Consider the following 21,336-nt stretch of genomic DNA (forward strand, 5'->3'; position numbering starts at 1 on the left):
TCAGAGTGAGTATGCCAATTAGAAGGCCAAAGATGGCGGCCACCCAGCTGCTCCAGGGGTGGAGTGGCCAGGCGGGGCAGGACGCCTGCTATGAGAGGTAGGGCAGGGGAGAAGGGATCTACAAGAGCGGAGTGCCATAGCGAAGACAAGACTGCAGACTCCTGAGTTTGCAGCGAAGATGAAGATGGCAGACTCCAGCTGGAGTCTGCAGCAAAGACGAAGAAGGCAGACTCCGGCCGGAGTGAAGGCCTGGGTCCTGGGTGCTGGAGGAAAACCAGTGCTGGAAGCCAAGGGAAGGAAGGCCTATTGCACAAATATCTTCATGCAACGGGCCTCTAGTATGTATAAAAAGTCACAGAACATCATAGGCAACATCTGACATCTTTCCATATTCACATGCTTGTTTAATAATATTTTAATTAATCATAACCTCATATTGCTTTTAGCCAAGTTCTCTGTATATCATCTAAAAAGGATGAGTATGTATTTTTATTTAATGACAAGTTTGGCCAACTTTAAAAATAGAGTCCTTTTATCATATAATTCTTACATACTGATTAATAAAGTGGGGGAAACTGTGTTCATTTATTCTATTCTTTTCCCCTGTAAGGTCTATAGGAAACCCTAGGGGTCCACAGAGCACAATCTGTGAAACAGGAATCCTACAAAAAAAATTTAATGTTATAAAATAATAATTCCTCAAAATAGTAAGAAATAATTTCTTAATCTTCTCACCACCTCAACAATTATAAAATGAAAATAATGTATAGCTCAAAATAGCTGTTACCAAAACAGAGACTGAGAAAAACAAACGCAGTTGTGAAAACACAACTGGTGTGAAGAACTTGACTACCAGTATCTCAAAAGTCCACAAGATGGTGATATTTTGCACTAAATTAAGGCATAATCAAAGCATTTCATGATGCTCCCTAAGCATTTAAGGTGCTTCTAAAAATGTTGCTAAAAGTTAAAAATCAGAACATTGATGATGATGAATACAAGTGATTTTATTGAAAGAAAAAAATTTCACAAGAAGGCTGCTTCCACTTTTGGGTCAATAATTTCCTTTATCACTGACCTTGCCTAAGCAAAATGATATTTAATGTTCCACTTATATAAAAATGAAAAGAATGACAAGAAGGAGGGAAGCTACTACGAGACTCTTTCAAATGTGTAAGAGCCTCATTTCAGGCCCTTAATAAATATCTGCTTAATTTATCAAATTGCACTTAGGTGCAAAGTATTACACTAGGTATTTAAAATAAATGACTCATATGGCTTTCCTAAAAACTATACAAGAGATGTTTCCTTATTGCAATTTTGTAGGTGAAAGGAGCTTACTAAAACTTAAACATAAAGGTATATGATTCAGCAATTCCACTACATCAGTGGTCGGCAAACTGCAGCTCGCGAGCCACATGCGGCTCTTTGGCCCCTTGAGTGCTCTAACGCCACTTCTTCAAAATAGATTTGCCCAGGCCGAAAACTGACTTCTGTGCACGGGCCACGAAGTTTCAATCGCACTGTACGTGCGCGTCCACACGTGGTATTTTGGGGAAGAGCCACACTCAAGGGGCCAAAGAGCCGCATGTGGCTCGCGAGCCGCGGTTTGCCGACCACTGCACTAAGTATATACCCAAGAAATGAAAACTTACATCTACACAAAATTCATACATGTAGGTTCATACAAGCATTTTCCCTCCAAAAGAGGAAGCAACCTAAATGCTCATCAATTGATGAATGGATAAATAAAGTGTGATCTACCCATACAGTGGATTATCATTCAGAAATGACGGATTTCTTTATATGCTGTAACTCGGATGAACCTTGAAAACATTATGCTAAGCAAAAGAAGCCAATCACAAATGACCACTTACTGTATGATTCCATTCACATGAAATGTCCAGAACAGGAAAATCTACACAGAAATTAGATCAGCAGTTGTCTAGCATTGAGATGATGGGGGAATTAGGGAGTAACTGCTAATGTATATGGGGGTTCTTTTTAGGATAATGAAAATACACTAAAATTGATTGTGATAATTGATACACAATTGTGAGTACCCAAAAGCTACTGAATTTTAAACTGGATGTCATGTGAATTATATCTCAAGAGAATTTTAAAAAGCTTTCTAATGAGTTAAATTATACAGCTTAGGGAAAAATACGTAGCTGTGTTTTCAATTTTTAATTCAGTATGAAATATGTATTTAGAGTCTGTATCTATTCATTCTCCTTTCCTTTCCTCCAAATAAAAAAACTTCAAGTAGTTAATTTTCATTGTACGTTGAAGTGGAGATACAGCGGGAAGGCCCCTTACAGGAACCAGTCAGTTCAGGGGCAAGCACAATCTGATCTTTATCGTCGATTAAGAGGTGAACAGGTGCAGTTGGGAGCTGTACAGAACTAAGCCCCAGAACTCAGGGAGTTGAATGCAGGAGCAAATGTCAGAGATAAAGGACATTTCTACCTTTCCTGTTACATTATGGTAGAAAACACGTAACATAAAACTTACCATATTAACCTTTTCTAACCATACATACAGTTCAGGAGTGTTAAGGATATTCACACTGTCATACAATAGATCTCCAGATGTTTTCATCCTGCAAGGTGAAACTCTGTACCCATTAAACAGCAGCTCCCCATTTCCCCCTCCACCCACCCCCTCAGAACAACCATTCTGCCTTCTGCTTCTATGACTTTGATGACTCTAGGCACTTCTTATAAGTGGAATCAAATAGTACTTACCCTTTTGTGACTGGCTTATTTTACTTAGCATAATGTCCTCAAAGTTCATCCATGTTGTAGGATGTGGCAGAATTTCCTTCTTTGTATCATTAATTTTCCATTGTAGATACATCACATTTTGTTTATCCATTCATCCATCGATGGACATCAATGACACTTCCTTATCTTAGCTACTGTGAATAATGCTGCTATGACCAAGAACTCTTCTATTCTAACATTCTACTTTCTTATAATCCCAAGGAAACCACAGAAACTTAATTAAGCTTAAACAAACAAATCTACTGTATATAATAAAAGCCTAAGCGACCGTTCGGCGGAACCAGCAGAACGACCAGTCACGATGATGCGCACTGACCATCAGGGGGCAGCTGCTCAACGCATGAGCTATCCCCTGGTGGTCAGTGCACTCCCACAGGCGGAGCGCTGCTCAGCCAGAAGCCAGGCTCATGGCTGGTGAGCACAGTGGCGGGAGCCTCTCCCGCCTCCGAGGCAGCACTAAGGAGCATTCGAGCAGAGTGGAAAGGAGCAGCGAGCAGGCGGGCAGAAAGGAGCGAGGGGTCCCAGACTGCAAGAGGGTGCAGGCCGGGCTGAGGGACACCCCCCAAGTGCACAAATTTTGTGCACCAGGCCTCTAGTCTATATATATATATATATAAAAGGCTAAGGGACTGCCGGTAGGTCTTACACGCACTGACCACCAGGGGGCAGATGCTCAACTCAGGAGTTGCCCAGCAACAGCATTTTTACAGAGTGCCCTCTCACACTCTGGGACCCCCCAGGGGATGTCAGACTGCCAGGTTTGGCCTGATCCCCGCAGGCCAGGCTGAGGGACCCCACCTGCCAGAGAGACCCCGCTCACTCCACAGACACCGTTCGAGCCCCAGTGCCACTCCAGGTGCAGCCAGCCGGGAAGGGACCACAGGAGGTTGGCTCCAGGGCGTGTCCAGGTTGTCTCTCCCAGTCCCGCCCCACCGGCCATTTCTAATTAATTTCCTTTCAATGTGCACAAATCCATGCACCGGGCCTCTAGTATTAAACTAAACTGGCATTCCTCAAAATGTCTTCCAAAGGATATTAACATGTGTTTGAAGATAGAAAGAACCCATTATTAAAGAAGTTTAGGAAACACTGATGTAAAAGATTTAAACAAGTTTCTCTATTGTAGAACTTCTCAGTCTTTGATTTTTCCATGTGTATTTTGAATCCCTAAGAGAATATATCACCTACAGTTTTTCTTGAAGTTTTTAACCAGGAAGCCCCTTTTGCAGGGTCTTTTGGGTTTATGTTCTAAGAAGGAGTTAGGTAGTCCCATTTCCAGTGAACACTGAACTGGAAGTTAGATTCTTTTGTACGCTGCCTTGAATAGCCATGTGCTCAAAGCCTAGTGATGTTACCACAATAAGAATGATGGGTTGATTAGAGAGGCTGGATCTTTTCTTTATTCTTGTATAGTCTTACAGCTAAAAGTAGCCTTGGTGATGGAGTCAACAATAACAGTGTCGTTCTGCTAACCTAAGGAAGAAAACGCACACTTCCCAAATTCAGATTCAAGCAAACCAGAGGTTATGACAACTGGTCTTTACCTTGGTGTCTGCAACTAAAGTCTAACTATGACATGAATGTAACTAATGTATAGCTATTACATTCATGTTATAATCAGAAATCAGATATATCACAAATTATTCACAAATGAAGTCCCACCTTTAGAAGTGAAATCGGTAAAGCTTCTATTGAATGCTCTTAATTCCAAAAAAATAAAAATAAAACTGGTCAATGTAATGAGAGTCAAATTAACAAAGCAAGCTTAAATTAGTATCAAGCTAAATGTAGTTCTCAAAACTGAGTAAAGGAAGAGAATGCACTTCTCAATGATGACAATTAACAGCAAAATTAAATGTGCTACTTACTGCTATAATTTGGTCTCCGATTTGGATTCTGCCATCATGTTCCACAGCACTGCTCTTTGTAATACTCTTTACAAAGATTCCTGAAGGTTCTAAGATTGGAAATAGTTTTTTTTTTTACTATTTATGAAAATCACTCAAATAAATAATATCCATCATATCCATCCTCTAATATCCAGATATAAAGTCCTAATTTTGAGGAAATTTAATCAGCAATCCACACAAATAAAACCAGTAGTAGAAACAGGCCAGAGGATGAGACATTGGTTTTGTCTCATAAATACAAAATCACAATCACATACATTCACATACATTAAGTTGTTCCTAGAAAAGTTTTCAATCTGTTTATCTAATAATATAAAAATATACAAATATGATTCAATAACTCATAAGATAATTACATTAGAGGCAACTGTCAAGTTAAAAAAATATTAATGTTTAAAACTACCTAGTTTTTTATCTCCAATGTAACCAGCAATGGTAATTCCTAATCCTTGGACATTTTTAGTGAGCTCTACATCAAATGTCTCACTGTCTTCACTTTTCTGAGTGGAAGCATCAACCTAAAATAAAATAGATAAGTAAATACACAGAAAAATAAACAGGTAAATAAACAAGATAACTCAAAAAGCCACATCTTTAGCCCTAACTGGTTTGGCTCAGTGGATGGAGCGTCGGCCTGCGGACTGAAGGGTCCCAGGTTCGATTCCAGTGAAGGGCATGTACCTTGGTTGCGGGCACATACCCAGTGGGGCGTGTGCAGGAGGCAGCTGATCGATGTTTCTCTCTCGTCGATGTTTCTAGCTCTCTATCCTTCTCCCTTCCTCTCTGTAAAAAATATCAATAAAAAATATTTTTTAAAAAAAGCCACCTCTTTATTTTGGAATAAGGTGTAATTAGGTGTCAGAGAACTCTGCTGGAGGGTCACTGTGAGATTACTACTTCAGTCTTGTTAACGTGCACTGAGCATCGTTCCTTTGTGCTACAAGGGAATGTCAGCAGGAAACACACCCCCATCACAGGAATACAATACTGTTTGTGTATACAAAACTTCAGAAATCAAATAGTTTCTTATTATCAAATTCTATTCTCCAAGATGCTCATCTGCATTTGTTAAGGATTTAGGAGGTTGAAAGAACTCACATTTTGAATTCAGATCAAGTTCAAATCTGGCTTTGCTACTGAATTTTTCTAATTTTCAACTGTCTATCAGGAATAAGAATAACAAGTGCAGCTAACATTTACTGAGGTGGGCACAATTACTGTCCACTTTTCTCTGGGGAAACGGAGGAACATACACCTTTCCAAGGACAAACAGGAAGCATCCTAGCAGAGGCAGAATTCAGTGCAGACAGGCTGGCTGCAGAACCCCGGCTCTTGAATGCTCTGCAGAATGTAAAGCCCCAGGGGAATGCAGGGGCCCCTGTGTTCTCTCGGGACACTTTGCTACTGTCACTATCCCAAGTCAATAGTTGATTCTAAGTATGACTTCATCTATCCTTCAGAAATATTCTTAATAGACTGATTATTTTTTAAAATATATTTTTATTGATTTCAGAGAGGAAGGGAGAGGGAGAGAGAGATATAGAAACATCAATGATGAGAGAGAATCATTGATTGGCTGCCTCCTGCACGCCCCCTACTGGTGATGGAGCCCGCAACCCAGGCATGTGCCCTTAACCAGACTGGAACCCAGGACCCTTCAGTCCACAGGCCAACACTTTATCCACTGAGCCAAACCGGCTAGGACTGATGATTATTTCTTTAAAAAATCAGTGAAATGCACCCATGAACCATTTAAAATGGTCTCTGTATTTGTTTTGTAAATTCATACTTTAATTGTAAAAGCTATTTGTAAGGAAAGTATGCCTTTCTGCTATGACTTCCTTACTTCCTGCAATGATAGATGAAAGCAAGTTTCTCTAACATGCAGCATTGCTATTAATTCTATATGGGCCTAAAGGGCAAGAGTCCCTGAATTAAGCATTAGTGGATTAGTGCAATAAGTTCTTGTTAAGCTATTGGCATTATATACTAAAGGGGTGTCAGCATTTTACAGATAACCCTAAGAAGATCAGGACAGAATTCAGGCTATGGGTTTGAATAGACATGCTGGTTGGGGCTAGCTGGTAATGTTTTCTGATTTTTTTAAGTAAACTCTGATTGTATCTCACTGATAATCCACCTAAATGAGATATAATTTTATTGTAAAGTTTCATTTAGTTTTTCTCACTGCACATAATTATCTGTGCAAACTTAGCAAAAAGTTTAAAGTTTAGATAATTACATGAAAATGACAGGATGAAATCTGCTTCAATGGAAACAAATGTGTTTTCTATTTTTAATAAGACTTATGCGAGTGCTATTTTAGAGGGTGGCAATTTGACTATCGAATGGTTTTAAAAGGGGCACAAGCTTCAGAAATGATGATATGCACAGAATAGATATTTTTCTAAGCTTTCAATTACATCAAGTGGGTCTCGGTATTGCATTCATTTATATATGCTGAATAAAATGTTTTTGTTTACCACAAAAGAATGCCACTTAAATACTTTCATAAACAAGCTTTCTTTCTTTCTGCAAAAAATAGCAACCAAACTCAATCCTGAAAACAAGAGAATCATGGAAATTTCAAGTGTTCTAATAAAGTTTAAAAGGGTTTGTGGAGGAGGTTAGGATACTAAAAAAAGAATTCAAAGCAACTGGTTAGAAAAATACTTCAATAGAAAAGAATCAGATGTTTTTAGAACTATTGGAGAAAAATGTAGAACTTACATTTGCTATAAAGCTAATCTAAAAATTGAGTGTAATTCTCTCCTTAAATATATGATTTCTAGATAAAATGGTTTTGTTGATTTTTTTATGCACTACAGTCATATTGTGATCTGAAATATTTGTGATAACCACCACATTTGAATAATTCTGAAATTTTCTAGTTCTTGTTATATCGTTACAAACATAGATGGGAGGCTATGCATATGGGTAAAGCTTTTGTTACAATCTCAAAAACATAACTTTTATTTAAAAATTTATAATAACTGGGTGAAGGATAATGACTTCTCATTATAAATCTGATAACAGTTGTATGATATACAATAAAACAATATTAAAAGGTTTTAGTAAGCTTTATTTACCACACCCTATTGAGGGCCTTCAATGTAAGAGAAAGTATCCAACATTTTAGGTATTAGCAAATAATTCCTTAAAACTTTTCTGTACTACATAACATTATCCTCATAAATGTACTGCTTAGAGAAAAATGCAAAACAGTCATCTAGAATTTTTTAAGCAATCGATTTTTCATCTTTACATATTATTCCTAATTAATAACATATTGTGCCAAAACATCTATTTGAATTTTGTTTCATTTAAAAAAAATGTATCTTTACTGTTCAAAGTATTAAAAATGTCCCCCTCTGCCCTAACTGGTTTGGCTCAGTGGATAGAGCATCGGCCTATGGACTGAAAGGTCCCGGGTTCGATTCCGGTCAAGGGCGTGTACCTTGGTTGCGGGCACATCCCCAGTAGGAGGTGTGCAGGAGGCAGCTGATTGATGTTTCTCTCTCATCGATGTTTCTAACTCTCTATCCATCTCCCTTCCTCTCTGGAAAAAAAGCAATAAAATATATTTTAAAAAATAAATAAATAAAATAAAAATAAATAAAATAAAAATAAAAATGTCCCCCTCTGTCTCCCCACTGACCCCTTTTAGCCCACACCCGCCGCCCCACCCTGAGGCCTTCACCACACTAGTGTCTGTGTCAATCGGTTGTGCATCTATCACTAATATACGAACATTAATAAATCTGGTTTCAAAACAAACATCCTATCATTTAGGTGCTATTGTCTATGACCTACCCATTAACTTTCACCTACTTACCCGCATCTCTGGTGTAGAGGATGGCGATGAGGACACAGTGATGCCCAGAGAGGTGGGTGCTGCCGGTTCTTCTAGGGCACCTCTTGCAATCACCAGTTTGACTCTGTTTCCACACTGCCTGAGGACTTGTGCTACTTGCTCACTGCTCATCCCTGCCAGATCTGTGTCTCCGATCTTTAGAATGTGGTCTCCACTGCACAATCGCCCATGCTGAATAAAGAGAGATTGGTTTATCAGGCTTTGTTTTTATTACCTTCCTCAGAGAAGTCCTAAATGAGGGAAAGGGAATAAAAAAAATCAGTGATATGAAATATCAATCATAGGACACTAGACATGTGGCTGTGGTTTTAACTGTTGTGTTTTTTTAACTACATTTTTGAAGCAGCCTAATATCACTCAATGTGATATAAGTAACTAAAATTCACAAATATTCCTTAAATTGATAGTCGATATAAGCTTTTCAATTTGATTTCTACCTACTAGATACAAGAAAATATTAAGCCTTTTTGTGAATTTTTTGAGGGACAGAGGAAGAAAATGCCATTAAACAAAGATATAGTATAAGTCACTATACAAATATATATTACACAAAATACAGTATCAACCACAAGAAAGCAATGAATTAACACCACAATTTTCTGCCTTGCCATTTAAATTATAAATATCTCTAAAGAATTCATCTTCAGATGATATCATGGTGAGGTAAAAATTCATATAGATGGGGAGTGGCAAGCAGTCTTATAAGCCTCTCTACAGTGGCTACTACGATTGTGTGCAAGGATGAAAATGTTCTGTATTGTCCAATACGGCAGCTACAAGCAACATGCATCTATAGAGCACATGAAATGTAGCCAGACCAACTGAGGAACTAAACTTGTAACTTTATTTATTTTAATTAATTTAAATTTGAATTTAAAAAGTGACATGTGGCAATTACCCACAGTATTGAACAGTGTGGCTCTATACTGAAGATAAAACTTATTTATTACAAGTCTGTCAATGAAGGGGATTTCACCAGATACTGCTAGATATTGGCTAATATTTTTTTAAAATGTCAAACTATTGTGTTACTGTCAGTATCTCTGCCAATAAACCTGACTTTCACGTATGAATATGACAAATATTTGATGAACATGACTCCTAAGTTCAAATATACCTGTAAAAGCAAACATCATTATGAAATGTTATAATCAAAGCACAAATAATACTTACATTAGCTGAACTTGTCTAAGTAAAATATAAATTATAATAAGCAACTAAAATTTTGTCACATATAATGCAACATGGCACTTCCAGCATAAATGGCAATTCTTTGATGTACAACTCTCAGCGACAAAAATAGACCGGGTCTCATGGACAAAGACGACACCAGTGACGCAGCACTAAAAGGACAAGATGAATCTTGTGTTTTTTCCTACTACAGCAAACTATTCTTTTTTCAATAATATCTTGTGGCCATAAAACAGTTGACTAGGTTTATAAATTTGATTTACGATCATAAAATAAAGAACTGCTACCTCTACAATGATCAAAACCATAACTTGGGCTTTATAGTCTGGGGGTCTATTCCTTTAACTTAAGATCAATCTTCCCCTTTCAATGGTATTTCTCCCCAAGTCTAAAAAAACAATTTAGGGACAGCCCAGCAAAACAGAAGAGTCTAACTCGATTCTTTGATATTACCTAAGGCCACAGCTTCTTATTTCTGGCAGATAATGTAAAAGATGAAGCCATTTTATTTAATAAAACAGCATGAACACCTGTTGGGAGTAGCTTACTTGATCAGCCACTCCTCCAGGCAGAATGGTCTTTACTATTACGCCAGTTGCTTTTCCTCCGACAATGCCAAATCCCAGACCAGATCCATCATTCACCAATTCAATAGTTTCCACATGCTGCCAGTGAACCTGAAAACAAAGCTCCTATAAGAATCTGCACATATTTAGGAAAAACTAAAATTTTCATTACAGTTGAGATTTTTGTGAAAATTATTTTATGAGTAGTATTAAATAATTGAGTTCAAACATAAAAATGAGTCATAAGACATGTCTCTTTTGTTTAGTTACACTTCCCTTTCAAAAGTTTGTTACTGCATAATCAATCTTGAAATTATCAATTCATCGTCATAGTGACCACATTTAACCAGGTAAAGATAGGCACTGGTTTGGGAGATCCTTTGTAGAACTTTTTCTTTAAAAAAGGAAAGATCAAGAAAAAAAACTTTTACGTATTAAAAATGTTTTCTGCATAATCCTGCCTTGCAAGATTCCAAATTAGATTACTTCTTAAAGTCATCATAGACAGCTAACTGTAACAATAATACAGAGTATAATTGGCAAATTACAAAGCAAACTCAAGATAATATCTGTCGGCAGATAGAGTCAATTTTGTAAAAGGTCTAATTTTTTTTTCATTTGAGAGATGTTACCAAATAAAAAAGAAACTATACAAAAGATGGTAAAAATTGTTTTAGAAGCCAGAAACTTATCAAAATTAAATAATAACTATTCCGGGCGAGGGAGAGATAAAATAATAAAAAGGCAAAAACTCAAGAAATATCAAGAACCTAAGGAAAATGTAAAATAGTCATCTAGAAACCTGTAAAAAAATAAAAAAAGAAGTAGAAAAATGGGTTCTATTCCTTGTGAAAATCTTACATACGCACCGGATTAGAGTGAGCAGAAATTGTGCTGGCCGCGGATGGGGAGCGGGAAACTATAGGACTGATAATCTGAGGCAACGAGCCTCTGGCAATAATGAGCTGCACAGTATCTTTGGCTTTCTGCAGGATGCTGATGGCCTGCTGATGTGTGATCGTCTGATCAAGTGCCTGTCCATTGATAGCAAGGATTTGATCAGTTTCCTTCAATCTTCCATCTCTATCAAGAATGAGAAAGGAGGTAAAAGATATCTGATGGCTCCCAAGACAATGACAGCTTTCCTGGCATATAGTATCAGATTATTTTAATTCTATGTTCTAATGTCCACAATTAAGTAGCTTTTTCTAGGACTTCCACTTTTAAAAGCATATACTCTGGCTCCATTGGATCTAATGAACTCCCCCCATTTTAGAGCCCTCTTCTTTCAGCTACCCAACCTTTGCATTATATCTTGGATGTTCCTATCTTCTACAAATAAAAGCAAGGAGGCATATATTTACTTGTTGCTTTGAGTATATTAATAAAATTTCTTTTAAATTATCATGGGTTACATGTCTAGTTTTCTAAAAAGTAATTTTAAAATCTAATCAGAAGAGTCCATTTATTAACATTGAGAACATATCCTCATCAAATTTTTCTTTCCTTATTAAAAAGTGATTAAGTCATGACTACATTGAATAGCTACTCTTCTTTCAAAAGGACTTACTTTTTATCATAGCAATGCCAATGATGTCTAAAAAAACTGGTTAATATCATTATTTTTGGATTCTTGTTTGTTTTCATTCATTTTGCTTCTCTATATTCCCCAGGGTGATCAACACCTCCCGAATGTGGTATCAAACCCAGACCAGCAGCCCGCCAGTCTCACCTGTGAGCCACACTGCCCTCTTGGATCTCTTGCACAAATATTCCCAGCTCTCCCCGGTGGTCACTCCTCAGTCCCACAACACTGAACCCGAGGCCCCCACAGGGAGGTTTGAGGAGCTCAAAAACTTCTACATGGCGACCCTGTCCAGGAAGCAAAACAAGAAATAAAACTAAAAGTTAATCCTTGCACTTATAGTCATCTTATTAGTGGCATTACTTGGTTTAAAAAAACACACAACAAATTAATTTTTTTCCCTAAAATAACCTTGATTCCCTCATCACCTAGAATGAGACATTTTATTTATCCTGCAGAATATTTCTAGAACATAAAATATAATACTCAGTTGAAAATGTGATAATTTAAAGAAATGGAATAGAAAAAATCTCTGAGCCATCCAAACACACAAAATCTACTTCATTTTCATTCCAATTTTTTTTCAGATTTTATAAATGTCTTAATAAATAACATATTTAACACTACATTTAATACATATATTTAATGTATATTTAACATGTTATATAAGATAAAAATGATCTTGCCTGGGCCATATTTTTGATCAGTTGATCAAATTCATCACAAGTAGTTTTCCCATTGATGGTTGGAGTACCTGAAGCTGTAAGTATTTCCAGATTCCCATTGTTTTGAGACGATAAAAATGATTCATTTTGCAGAGTAGTAATTACAGCCGGGCTGAGATGTGGAATATGGGTACATTCAACATTTGAAATTGCTGAAGTTGCAATGTTTACCTAAGAGTAATATGAAAATCATTAACAATTTTAACATTCCATAAACTATTAAATAGAAAACATCCCAAGAGGGGTAATAATGAAGTACATACCAAATTTCAAACTGGCCATGCCTTTTAATTAAGCAATTCTATTTCAGAAATTTATTTTGATGAGAAAAATTAGAATAACATGCAAGGAACTGTGTAGATGTGCAATGCATCACTATTTATTAGATAACAAAATATTTTTAAACTAATTATATCCAGTGTTCAACTTCAGGTTACTCGTTAAAATACATGCAAAAACATACACACCAGTATACACTTTAAAGTAAAAAAAAGCTAGTTGTAGAACAATATGTATAATTCAGTGAACTTTATTAAACATTGGAACAATATAAAACAAACAAGCAATACTAACACTAGTTATTCCAGAGAGATGGGACTCCAGGGGGCCATTTCCTTTCCATATTGTGTGAATTTTTATAACAATGTATCTAGCAAGAATTTGGTCTTCCCCAAGAGCAGTCTGCCTTTTGTCTGTGGCTCCTGGGAAGTAAATCCTAAACCCTTGGGATTTCCCAGACGACAGGAGTGTCTTTGTTTTTCATGGTAGGCCTCAAGGTCACAAGATATGAGGTCCAACTCTGAGACTAAGTTCAGCCACCTGGGCAATCAATCAATGAATCATACTTATGAAATAATGTTCAAATAAAAACTCTGAACACAGAGCTCAGGTGAGCTTGCTGGTTGGCAATACTCCATGCATACTGCCATGCATAGATATGGGGGAAGATACTTCCTAAGAAAAATAAAAGCTTTGATTTGAAATCCTACCAGACTGAGCTATGTGTCTCTTCCTTTAGCTAATATCTGACCTGTATCCTTTCCGTAAAATAGACCACACCCATGAATTTAATAGCTCAGTAAGTTCTTTGGTCCTTCTAGTTAAATGTTGGAGGGTGGTTTTGGGAACAAACCTCCTAAACTTGCAATTGGTTCTGTCTTGTGGAGATTCTTCCCTCTAACTCTGTATTTGGAGTTTAACTCCTTTGCTGTTGCTCTCAAAAGTCTTGGACAGCGTTGCCAATCTGGAGGACTGTACCTTCAAACTTCACAAACTGGCAAATTCCAGATACAATGATATAAAGTAAACAACAACAAAAAATAATTCCATTTTGGAAAAGTGTTCTATACTTACTTTTGTGTGCCTGTTATATGGAGCCCCAAGTTAAAGCTAAATAACTGACAGAAGAGTGCAAACAGCCAATCCTTCTATAGGGTGTCGGAATCTAACTTTATACCTATAACTATTTATCAGCAAGGCGATACCAATTGTGTTTCGGGACCACCCTCTGAACTCATCCCTTTGCACTGTGTCCCCACAGCTCCAGCTATACTGACCACTTCACCTTTCCTCAAACTGCCAAGTTGTCCCCTTTACCAGTCAGGTACATCCTTCCGCCAAGTATCTACACGCTTACTTCTTCCATTCAAGTGTGCTCAATGCCACCCCACGGAAGTCCTCCCTGACACCCCCATTGAAGAAAGCATCGCACCGCTGCACTCCAGGAGCTTGCCCGGCCCCATTTTCCTTCATGGTGCTTATTGCCACCCAGCATGCACCCTGTGGCCATGGAGCTTTCATCCCGATCTGTCAAGACAGACTAGACTGCGGAATTCTCCAGTGGAGGAATCTGACTACTTTATTCTGAATTACATCCTCATTATCTAGAAGAGTGCCTAGCACAGAGTTGACATTCAACAAACATTTGCAGAATAAATGTCTATTCATTTTGTAAGGACCTACTCGGATATCATCTCCCCAACAAGCTTCCAAATAACTTTATTTTCATTTTACAGGTGACATAATTAGCAAAGTCACACACAGTATATAGCAGACACAGTATAAGTTAGCTAGCTTTTTTTTTTCATCATGGCATTCTTATCATCTTTGTATTATATATAGAAAAAAGTCATTTAAGATATCATTTCTGCAAATAAAATATTAGGTAAAGAGCTTCCATTAACAGAAGTAATCAAAATATTTCACAATGTATCACCAATCTGTGCCTAAGAGTTACATATCCTTAAAAATAAAACAGAAAACTCAACAACTTACCAAAGTTACCAATTATTCAACCATAATAATTGCTATCTTCAACCACAGATGAAAAAGAGATCAATATGCTTAGAAGAGGCTTCAGGGAATCCTTTCAAATGGGTATTTTAAATCTAGAGCAGGCACATGATCAATTATTATTTTTTCAAAAGCAAGCTTCTTATGCCAAACCTGCTTATTTTTTTATCCTGAGCCACAGCACTTCAATAAAGCCTGCCAGCAGAAGATACACTGCTCAGGTTGAAGCAGATGGCATAATGAAGTTTTTGACATTCTGAAGATCCCACACACACGGACCTAGGGCCTATGGGGTATTTCATAGGAAAAATATTTGGATTTCTACTATGGTAAGCCAGATGAAAAATCACATTCCAAGAACAGAGTGTATCCATATGAAGTTAACTGATGAGGTATAAGCTCTGATACATGTAAGATAAAATGGGAGGGCATCCCAAGGGTAAAACTATAGGACCAGAGCAAGTATATTATTATATAAAAATGTATAAAAGTGTTAAATATCAGTGTTTTCTCCAAATATGAGAGCGGTTTAGCCAATGTCAATGACTCCTCCTGTCTCCTCCTGGCCCTTGAGGTTCACATAAATGGAGTATTACACTAAGTGAAATAAACCAGTCAGAGAAAGACAAGTATCACAGGATCTCACTCATATGTTCATGGAATCTAATGAACAAAATAAACTGATGAACAAAACAGTTCCAGAGACACAGAAGCATGGAACACACTGTGGAATCTCAGAGAGAAGGCAGAGGTGGGTGGGTGGGTGGGAAGAGATCTACCAAATACCTTGTATGCATATATGCATAACCCATGGACACAGATAATAGGGTGAAGGCCCTATTAGGGTGCGGTGGGGAGTAGGGGTAGGCTAGAAGGGCTCAATTGGGGGGCAGGAGACATATGTAATATAATAAAGAGTTAATTTGAAAAATCAATGGAAAAATTTCCTCGGGTGAGGATTAACACAAAATAAATAATAAATCTTGTGAATAAAAAAAAAAAAAGCAAAAATTAAAGGGATCACACATGTAAAAACTATAATTTAATTATGTTATCATACAAAAGGCTTGTTTTTAAATTTTCAAGTTTATGTCCATAAAAAAAGCACAAAGTCCCCTTCAGATTTTGCTATGACTCTATTAAAACAGCTTTCTGAACTACTCTCCTTGAGAAACGAGAATGAACTTTATTTTCCTTGGTAAGCTTGTTCATAGCAGACAGTAGAAATGTTTAATAAAAATAACCTGACTCACATCTTGCTTTTTAGAATATTAAATAAACAGAAGGAAACACAACTATGGTGGTTTTTACATATAGATAAACAATCTGTATAATTTATGGAAGTTGCTAGTAAATGAGCAATAGTTACCAAATAACTATGTGTTCAATATTTAACGTCTGGCTGAATATTTCAATCTAAAAAGGCCTTTTATGTTCTTAGTAAATAAATATATAAATTAATTAATGGGTTTTAATTAGTTCAAATAACTAAAACATAATTCAAATAAAGATTATGTAAAGTATTTGATTAAAAAGTTGTCAAATTCTTCCTAAATGAAATACCTTCTCAGTATTTAGAAGTCTAGGAGAAGCCCTCTTGTAAGATGCAGTTAAAACCAGTACTTGGTTGTTATTCTAAAAGGTGAGATAAAGCAGAAATAATAACAAAGGAGAAATATATAACTTAACACTTTATTTTAACTTAAAACATATGTATATTCATTCACAAATATCTTAATAAAGGGAGGGCTCCACCTTCTTTCTTGCATAAATCAAATTCATATAATAAGGCATTATTTTCAAATTCAGCCTCTAAACACAGAGCAAGAATTTGAACACTTGGGAAACAATTTCATTAAAGAAACTTAAATTTTTATGAGCTCTTTTACTCAATGTTTTATAGTTTAGTCAAATACAACCAATTCACCAGGAATAGTTTTATCCATTAATCTATGTAGTTTTTCAAAACAATTTAAATAAATTTTCATAAACTTTTCTCATAAGTTTATATATTATACTAGAGGCCTGGTGCATGAAATTCATGTACTAGAGGTGCGTGTACCTCAGCCTGGCCTGCACCCTCTCGCAGGCCGGGACCCTTCGGGGGATGTCCAGAAGCCGGCAGTCGGACACCCTTCTTGCAGTCTGGGACCTCTCACTCCTTACCACTCGCCTGCGTGCTGCTCCTTACCACTCGGCTTGCTGCTCCTTCCTTAGCACTGCCACAGAGGCGGGAGAGGCTCCAGCCACTGCCTCTGTGCTCGCCAGCAGTGAACCCGGCTTCTGGCTAAGCGGCACTTCCCTTGTGGGAGCTCACTGACCACCAGGGGGCAGCTCCTGCATTAAGCATCTGCCCCTGGTGATCAGTGCGCATCATAGCAACCAGTCGTTCTGGTTGTTCTTCCATAACGGTCGCTTAGGCTTTCGGTATATAGACTAGAGCCCTGGTGCACAAATCCATGCACGGGTGGGATCCCTCGGCCTGGCCGGTGATCTGGGCCGATTGGGCTGGTCTCATCTAGTCCAGATCATAGCCAATCGGGGCTGACAAGGGATGGGAGGCCACAGGAGGTTCTGATTGGGGCGATTGGTGCCAGCCAGTCAGGGGGAGGGGCTGAGGGAGGTTGGCTGGCTGGGGGGAGGGGCCACAGGTGGTTGTGATCAGGTCAATCAGGGAGGGACCACGGGAAGTTGGCCGGCTGCGGGAGGTTGGCTGTGGGAGTGCACTGACCATCAGGGGGAAGCTCCTGCATTGAGCATCTGCCCCTGGTGGTCAGAGCACATCATAGTGACTGGTCGACTGGTCGTTCCGTCCTAACGGTTGCTTAGGCTTTTATATATCCTATATAATAAAAGGCTAATATGCAAATTGATTGAACATCAGAACAACTGAACAAATAGTTGCTATGACGTGTGCTGACCACCAGGGGCACTCATGGAACATGGCAGGCATTGGCAGCAGGCAGCAGAGGGTGGAACACGATGGGCGTCGGTAGCGACAGAATGGTGGAGCAGGTGAGTGGGGGCACCAGACCAAGGCGGGGCACCAGCCGCTGTCATCAGGCGAGCCTCTGGTGGTTACTGAAAATTCTTTGCTCCCGCATGCCACAGTCCCACCCAGTGCTCACACCTGCTGCCAGCGCCAGCCCCGCTTGCATCCACTGCCGGCGCCAGCTCCACTTGCACCTGGAGCCGGCACCTGAGCCACTGCTCACACCCACTGCCAATGCCCGGTGCCAGTCCCAATCGCTCGGTGCCATCTGTGGGTGCGAGCGGGGCCAGCGCCTGTCAGCACATGGGAGCGGTGGCCGCAGCGGGAGTGGGGCTGCTGGCAGACAGGGGACCGAGGGCCGTGGCAGGAGGGGCCGGGGGGGAGGGCGTGGAGGATGGGCTGAGACCCGCCCCTGTGCCCACCACAGCCCTGTGGCCCACAGTTCCTTTCAAGGTGCACGAATTCATGCACTGGGCCACCAGTATAGATAATAAAGCCACAGGATTGTAAAAATATTTATAACTAACATAAAAAGGTATAGTTTCTGATAAATATACACTTACTTGATAAGTGCTGCAGAAGCACAAACAAGAAAATACCTGAATAAACAAGTGTTCAATGCTCTGGACAAAAGTCAGTATGTCATACAGAAGAAATGGACCGTATCCTTTCACCCACGTTGTCACTTATTTGGAGCATGTGTGCTAAGAGACTTCCTTCTGCTCTAGTAGCATCCCAAGAAAACAAAAATCACCTTTAGTTCTATATACATTTAAGCTCACCCTGTGGGAATAGCTCTACCAGAGTAACCCTTCCACTATGAGCAATTAAAAGATTTATATAAAGAATTCTCTTTTTAAAAATTAGTTTTAGCCCTGGCCAGGTCGCTCTGTTAGTTAGAGCATCATCCTGTACATCAAAATTTGCAGGATCAATCCCTGGTCGGGACACGCAAATGGTGAAAGTAACGAATTGATGTTTCTCTCTCACATGGAGGTGTCTCTTTCTCTTCCTTTCTCTCCTTAAACATAACCTCAGGTAAGGATTTAAAAAAATGTTAAAAAGCTTTAAATATATAAAAAAGAATACATCACTCCTGCTATATTCTATGCATTAAAAGCAACTCAATAAGCCCAGCCCACACTCCAGAGAAGAGATCACACAAGAGCATGAAGAGATCTCACAAGGCAGAGATGATCTTAAAAGCTAACACAGCTATCACAGCAAAACAGCTGAAAGCCGAAACAGAGGAAAAATCTTAAGAGCCACCACAGCAAAAAGCATTTTATCTTCCAAGAAAAGTAAAAGTGACAACTGACTTAACACATTGCGGGCGGATCACAAGCATTCTCTTGTATTCATATTACACAGTGTTTTACAAAAATGTTAAAGGCACGCCTTAAAATTAAATACCCACTGCATTTTGAAGTTATTTATTACATGTTCTTACAAGCTAATATCTCTTTAAAGTATGATACTTTGTAAAACGTTTTTTGTACTGGTTCAATAGAAACTTATCTGCCACTGGGTAAAGTTAGCAATAAAACTACTGGTGCCCAATGTGTTAAGTGAATCTATGGAAGAAGATAATAGAATTTAACAATTAAGGATAAGAACAAAAATACTTGACAACTGTCCTAGCGCTTTCAAAACACCTCCTCCCCCCACACCTCACAAACAAAGTATTGTGTTGTCTCATATTTGTACAAAATCAAAAACAAACAACAACAAAAAAGATTAGGCAGGAAGAAAATGATCCCTGGTGCAATTTCTCTAATGCAGAAAAGACTGAAGAGCACAAAGAAGAATTTAAAAATGGGACTAAATCAATAGAAATTGCTCAAAACAATAAACAATCTAAACTTATTGAGATTTTTTAAATATATTTTTTTATTGATTTCAGAGAGGAAAGAAAAGGGAGAGAGAGAGAGAAGCATCAATGCTAAGAGAGAATCATTGATCGGCTGCCTCCTGCACTCCCGCTACTGGGGATCTAGCTTGCAACCCAGGCATGTACCCTTGGGCAGAATCAAACCTGAAACCCTTCAGTCTGCAGGCCAATGCTCTATCCACTGAGCCAAACTGGCTAGGGCTGAGGTTTAAATATATGTAGACTTAAAGTACTGCAGGATAATCACACAAAACACAGGAGTAGTGTCAATGGGGCTTAAGTGCATTAAGTTCATTGCAATTTCCAGGAAGTAGTGAAAGTATTAATTAAAGTAAAAAATAAACAAATTAAGGGCACAGGTATCTGACAAACGACTCATATCTGGCCTATATAAAGAAAACTCAAAACCTAATAGTTAAGTACATATTTCCAATTAGAAAATCAATAAAAACTTTTCAGCAATGTGGAAAAATGGATTTCAAATAAGAATATAAAAAATGTTCAGCATCATTACGCGTTAGATAAATGCAAATGAGAGTATAAAGAATCTATATATATATAAGCCTAAGCCACCAAACAACCAGACAGGTCGACCTGTCAACTGGTTGCTTTGACGTGCACTGACCACCAGGGGGCAGACGCTCAATGCAGGAGCTGCTCCCTGGTGTTCAGTGCGCTCCCACAGCCAACATCCCTCGGCCAGCCAACCTCCCGTGGCCCCTCCCCGCTATTGGCCAACCTCCCGCAGTCCCTCCGCCCGGCTGGCTGGCCCCCCAGATCGGCCCTGATTGCCGGACAGGCTGAGGGACCCACACCTGTGCACAAATTTGTGTACTGGGCCTCTAGTATCTCTATATACCTATCAAAATGATTAAATAAAAAACAGTGGCAACACCAAATGCTGAAGAGGATGTGGAGAAAATGGATTGCTCAGATGTTGCTGGTAGAAAGGTAAAATGTTAGAGCCCCTCTGAAAAACAGTTTGTCAGTTTCTAAAAAAAGTACTAAACATGCATTTACCATGTAGCATAGTAATTATACTCCTGGACATTTACTGTAGAGAGATTAAAAAATTATGTCCATGAAAAAACAGGCTTTATCTATAATAGTAAAAAAGTGGAAACAAACAAAATGTCCCTCCATAGGTACATCCAAACTATTGAATAATATGGAATTATACTCAGCAATAAAAAGAAAAACTATTAATATACACAACAACTTGGGTAATCTCAAAAGGTCATATACATTATGATTATCTATAATAATAAAAGCATAATATGCTAATTAGAGCAGATGGGCTTCCGGGCGACCTTCCAGAAAAAGCCAGGGCTGTGAGGGAAGCCTGGGTCCCGGTCCTGGGTGCCTGACTGCGGCCGGAGGGAAGCCCAGGTCCCGGTGCCAGAAGGAAGCCAGTGCAAGCAGCCAGGGGATGGAAGGCGTACTCTTCCACGAATTTCGTGCATTGGGCCTTTAATATTTGTATAACATTCTTGAAATTATTAAATTACAGGGACAGAAACGCTC

At 38.6% G+C, this 21,336-nt stretch overlaps 1 protein-coding gene across 7 annotated transcripts in view; it reads right to left on the reverse strand.

The window, feature by feature from the left end:
* Positions 1-21,336, reverse strand: part of MPDZ (multiple PDZ domain crumbs cell polarity complex component) — a 179,160-nt gene that overhangs the window by 100,909 nt on the left and 56,915 nt on the right. For all 7 annotated transcript variants that reach the window (XM_079790095.1, XM_079790093.1, XM_079790094.1 and 4 more), the window contains exons 4-10: positions 12,599-12,808; positions 12,060-12,199; positions 11,197-11,410; positions 10,310-10,438; positions 8,532-8,741; positions 5,100-5,214; positions 4,655-4,743 (exon numbers count right to left, since the gene is read on the reverse strand). In XM_079790095.1, the coding sequence (XP_079646221.1) occupies positions 4,655-4,743; positions 5,100-5,214; positions 8,532-8,741; positions 10,310-10,438; positions 11,197-11,410; positions 12,060-12,199; positions 12,599-12,808 (1,107 nt within the window). The remainder of the gene's footprint in view (positions 1-4,654; positions 4,744-5,099; positions 5,215-8,531; positions 8,742-10,309; positions 10,439-11,196; positions 11,411-12,059; positions 12,200-12,598; positions 12,809-21,336) is intronic.

The sequence above is a fragment of the Cnephaeus nilssonii genome, assembly GCF_951640355.1.
Source record: "Cnephaeus nilssonii genome assembly, chromosome: 14".
In the NCBI taxonomy this organism is placed as follows: Eukaryota; Metazoa; Chordata; class Mammalia; order Chiroptera; family Vespertilionidae; genus Cnephaeus; species Cnephaeus nilssonii.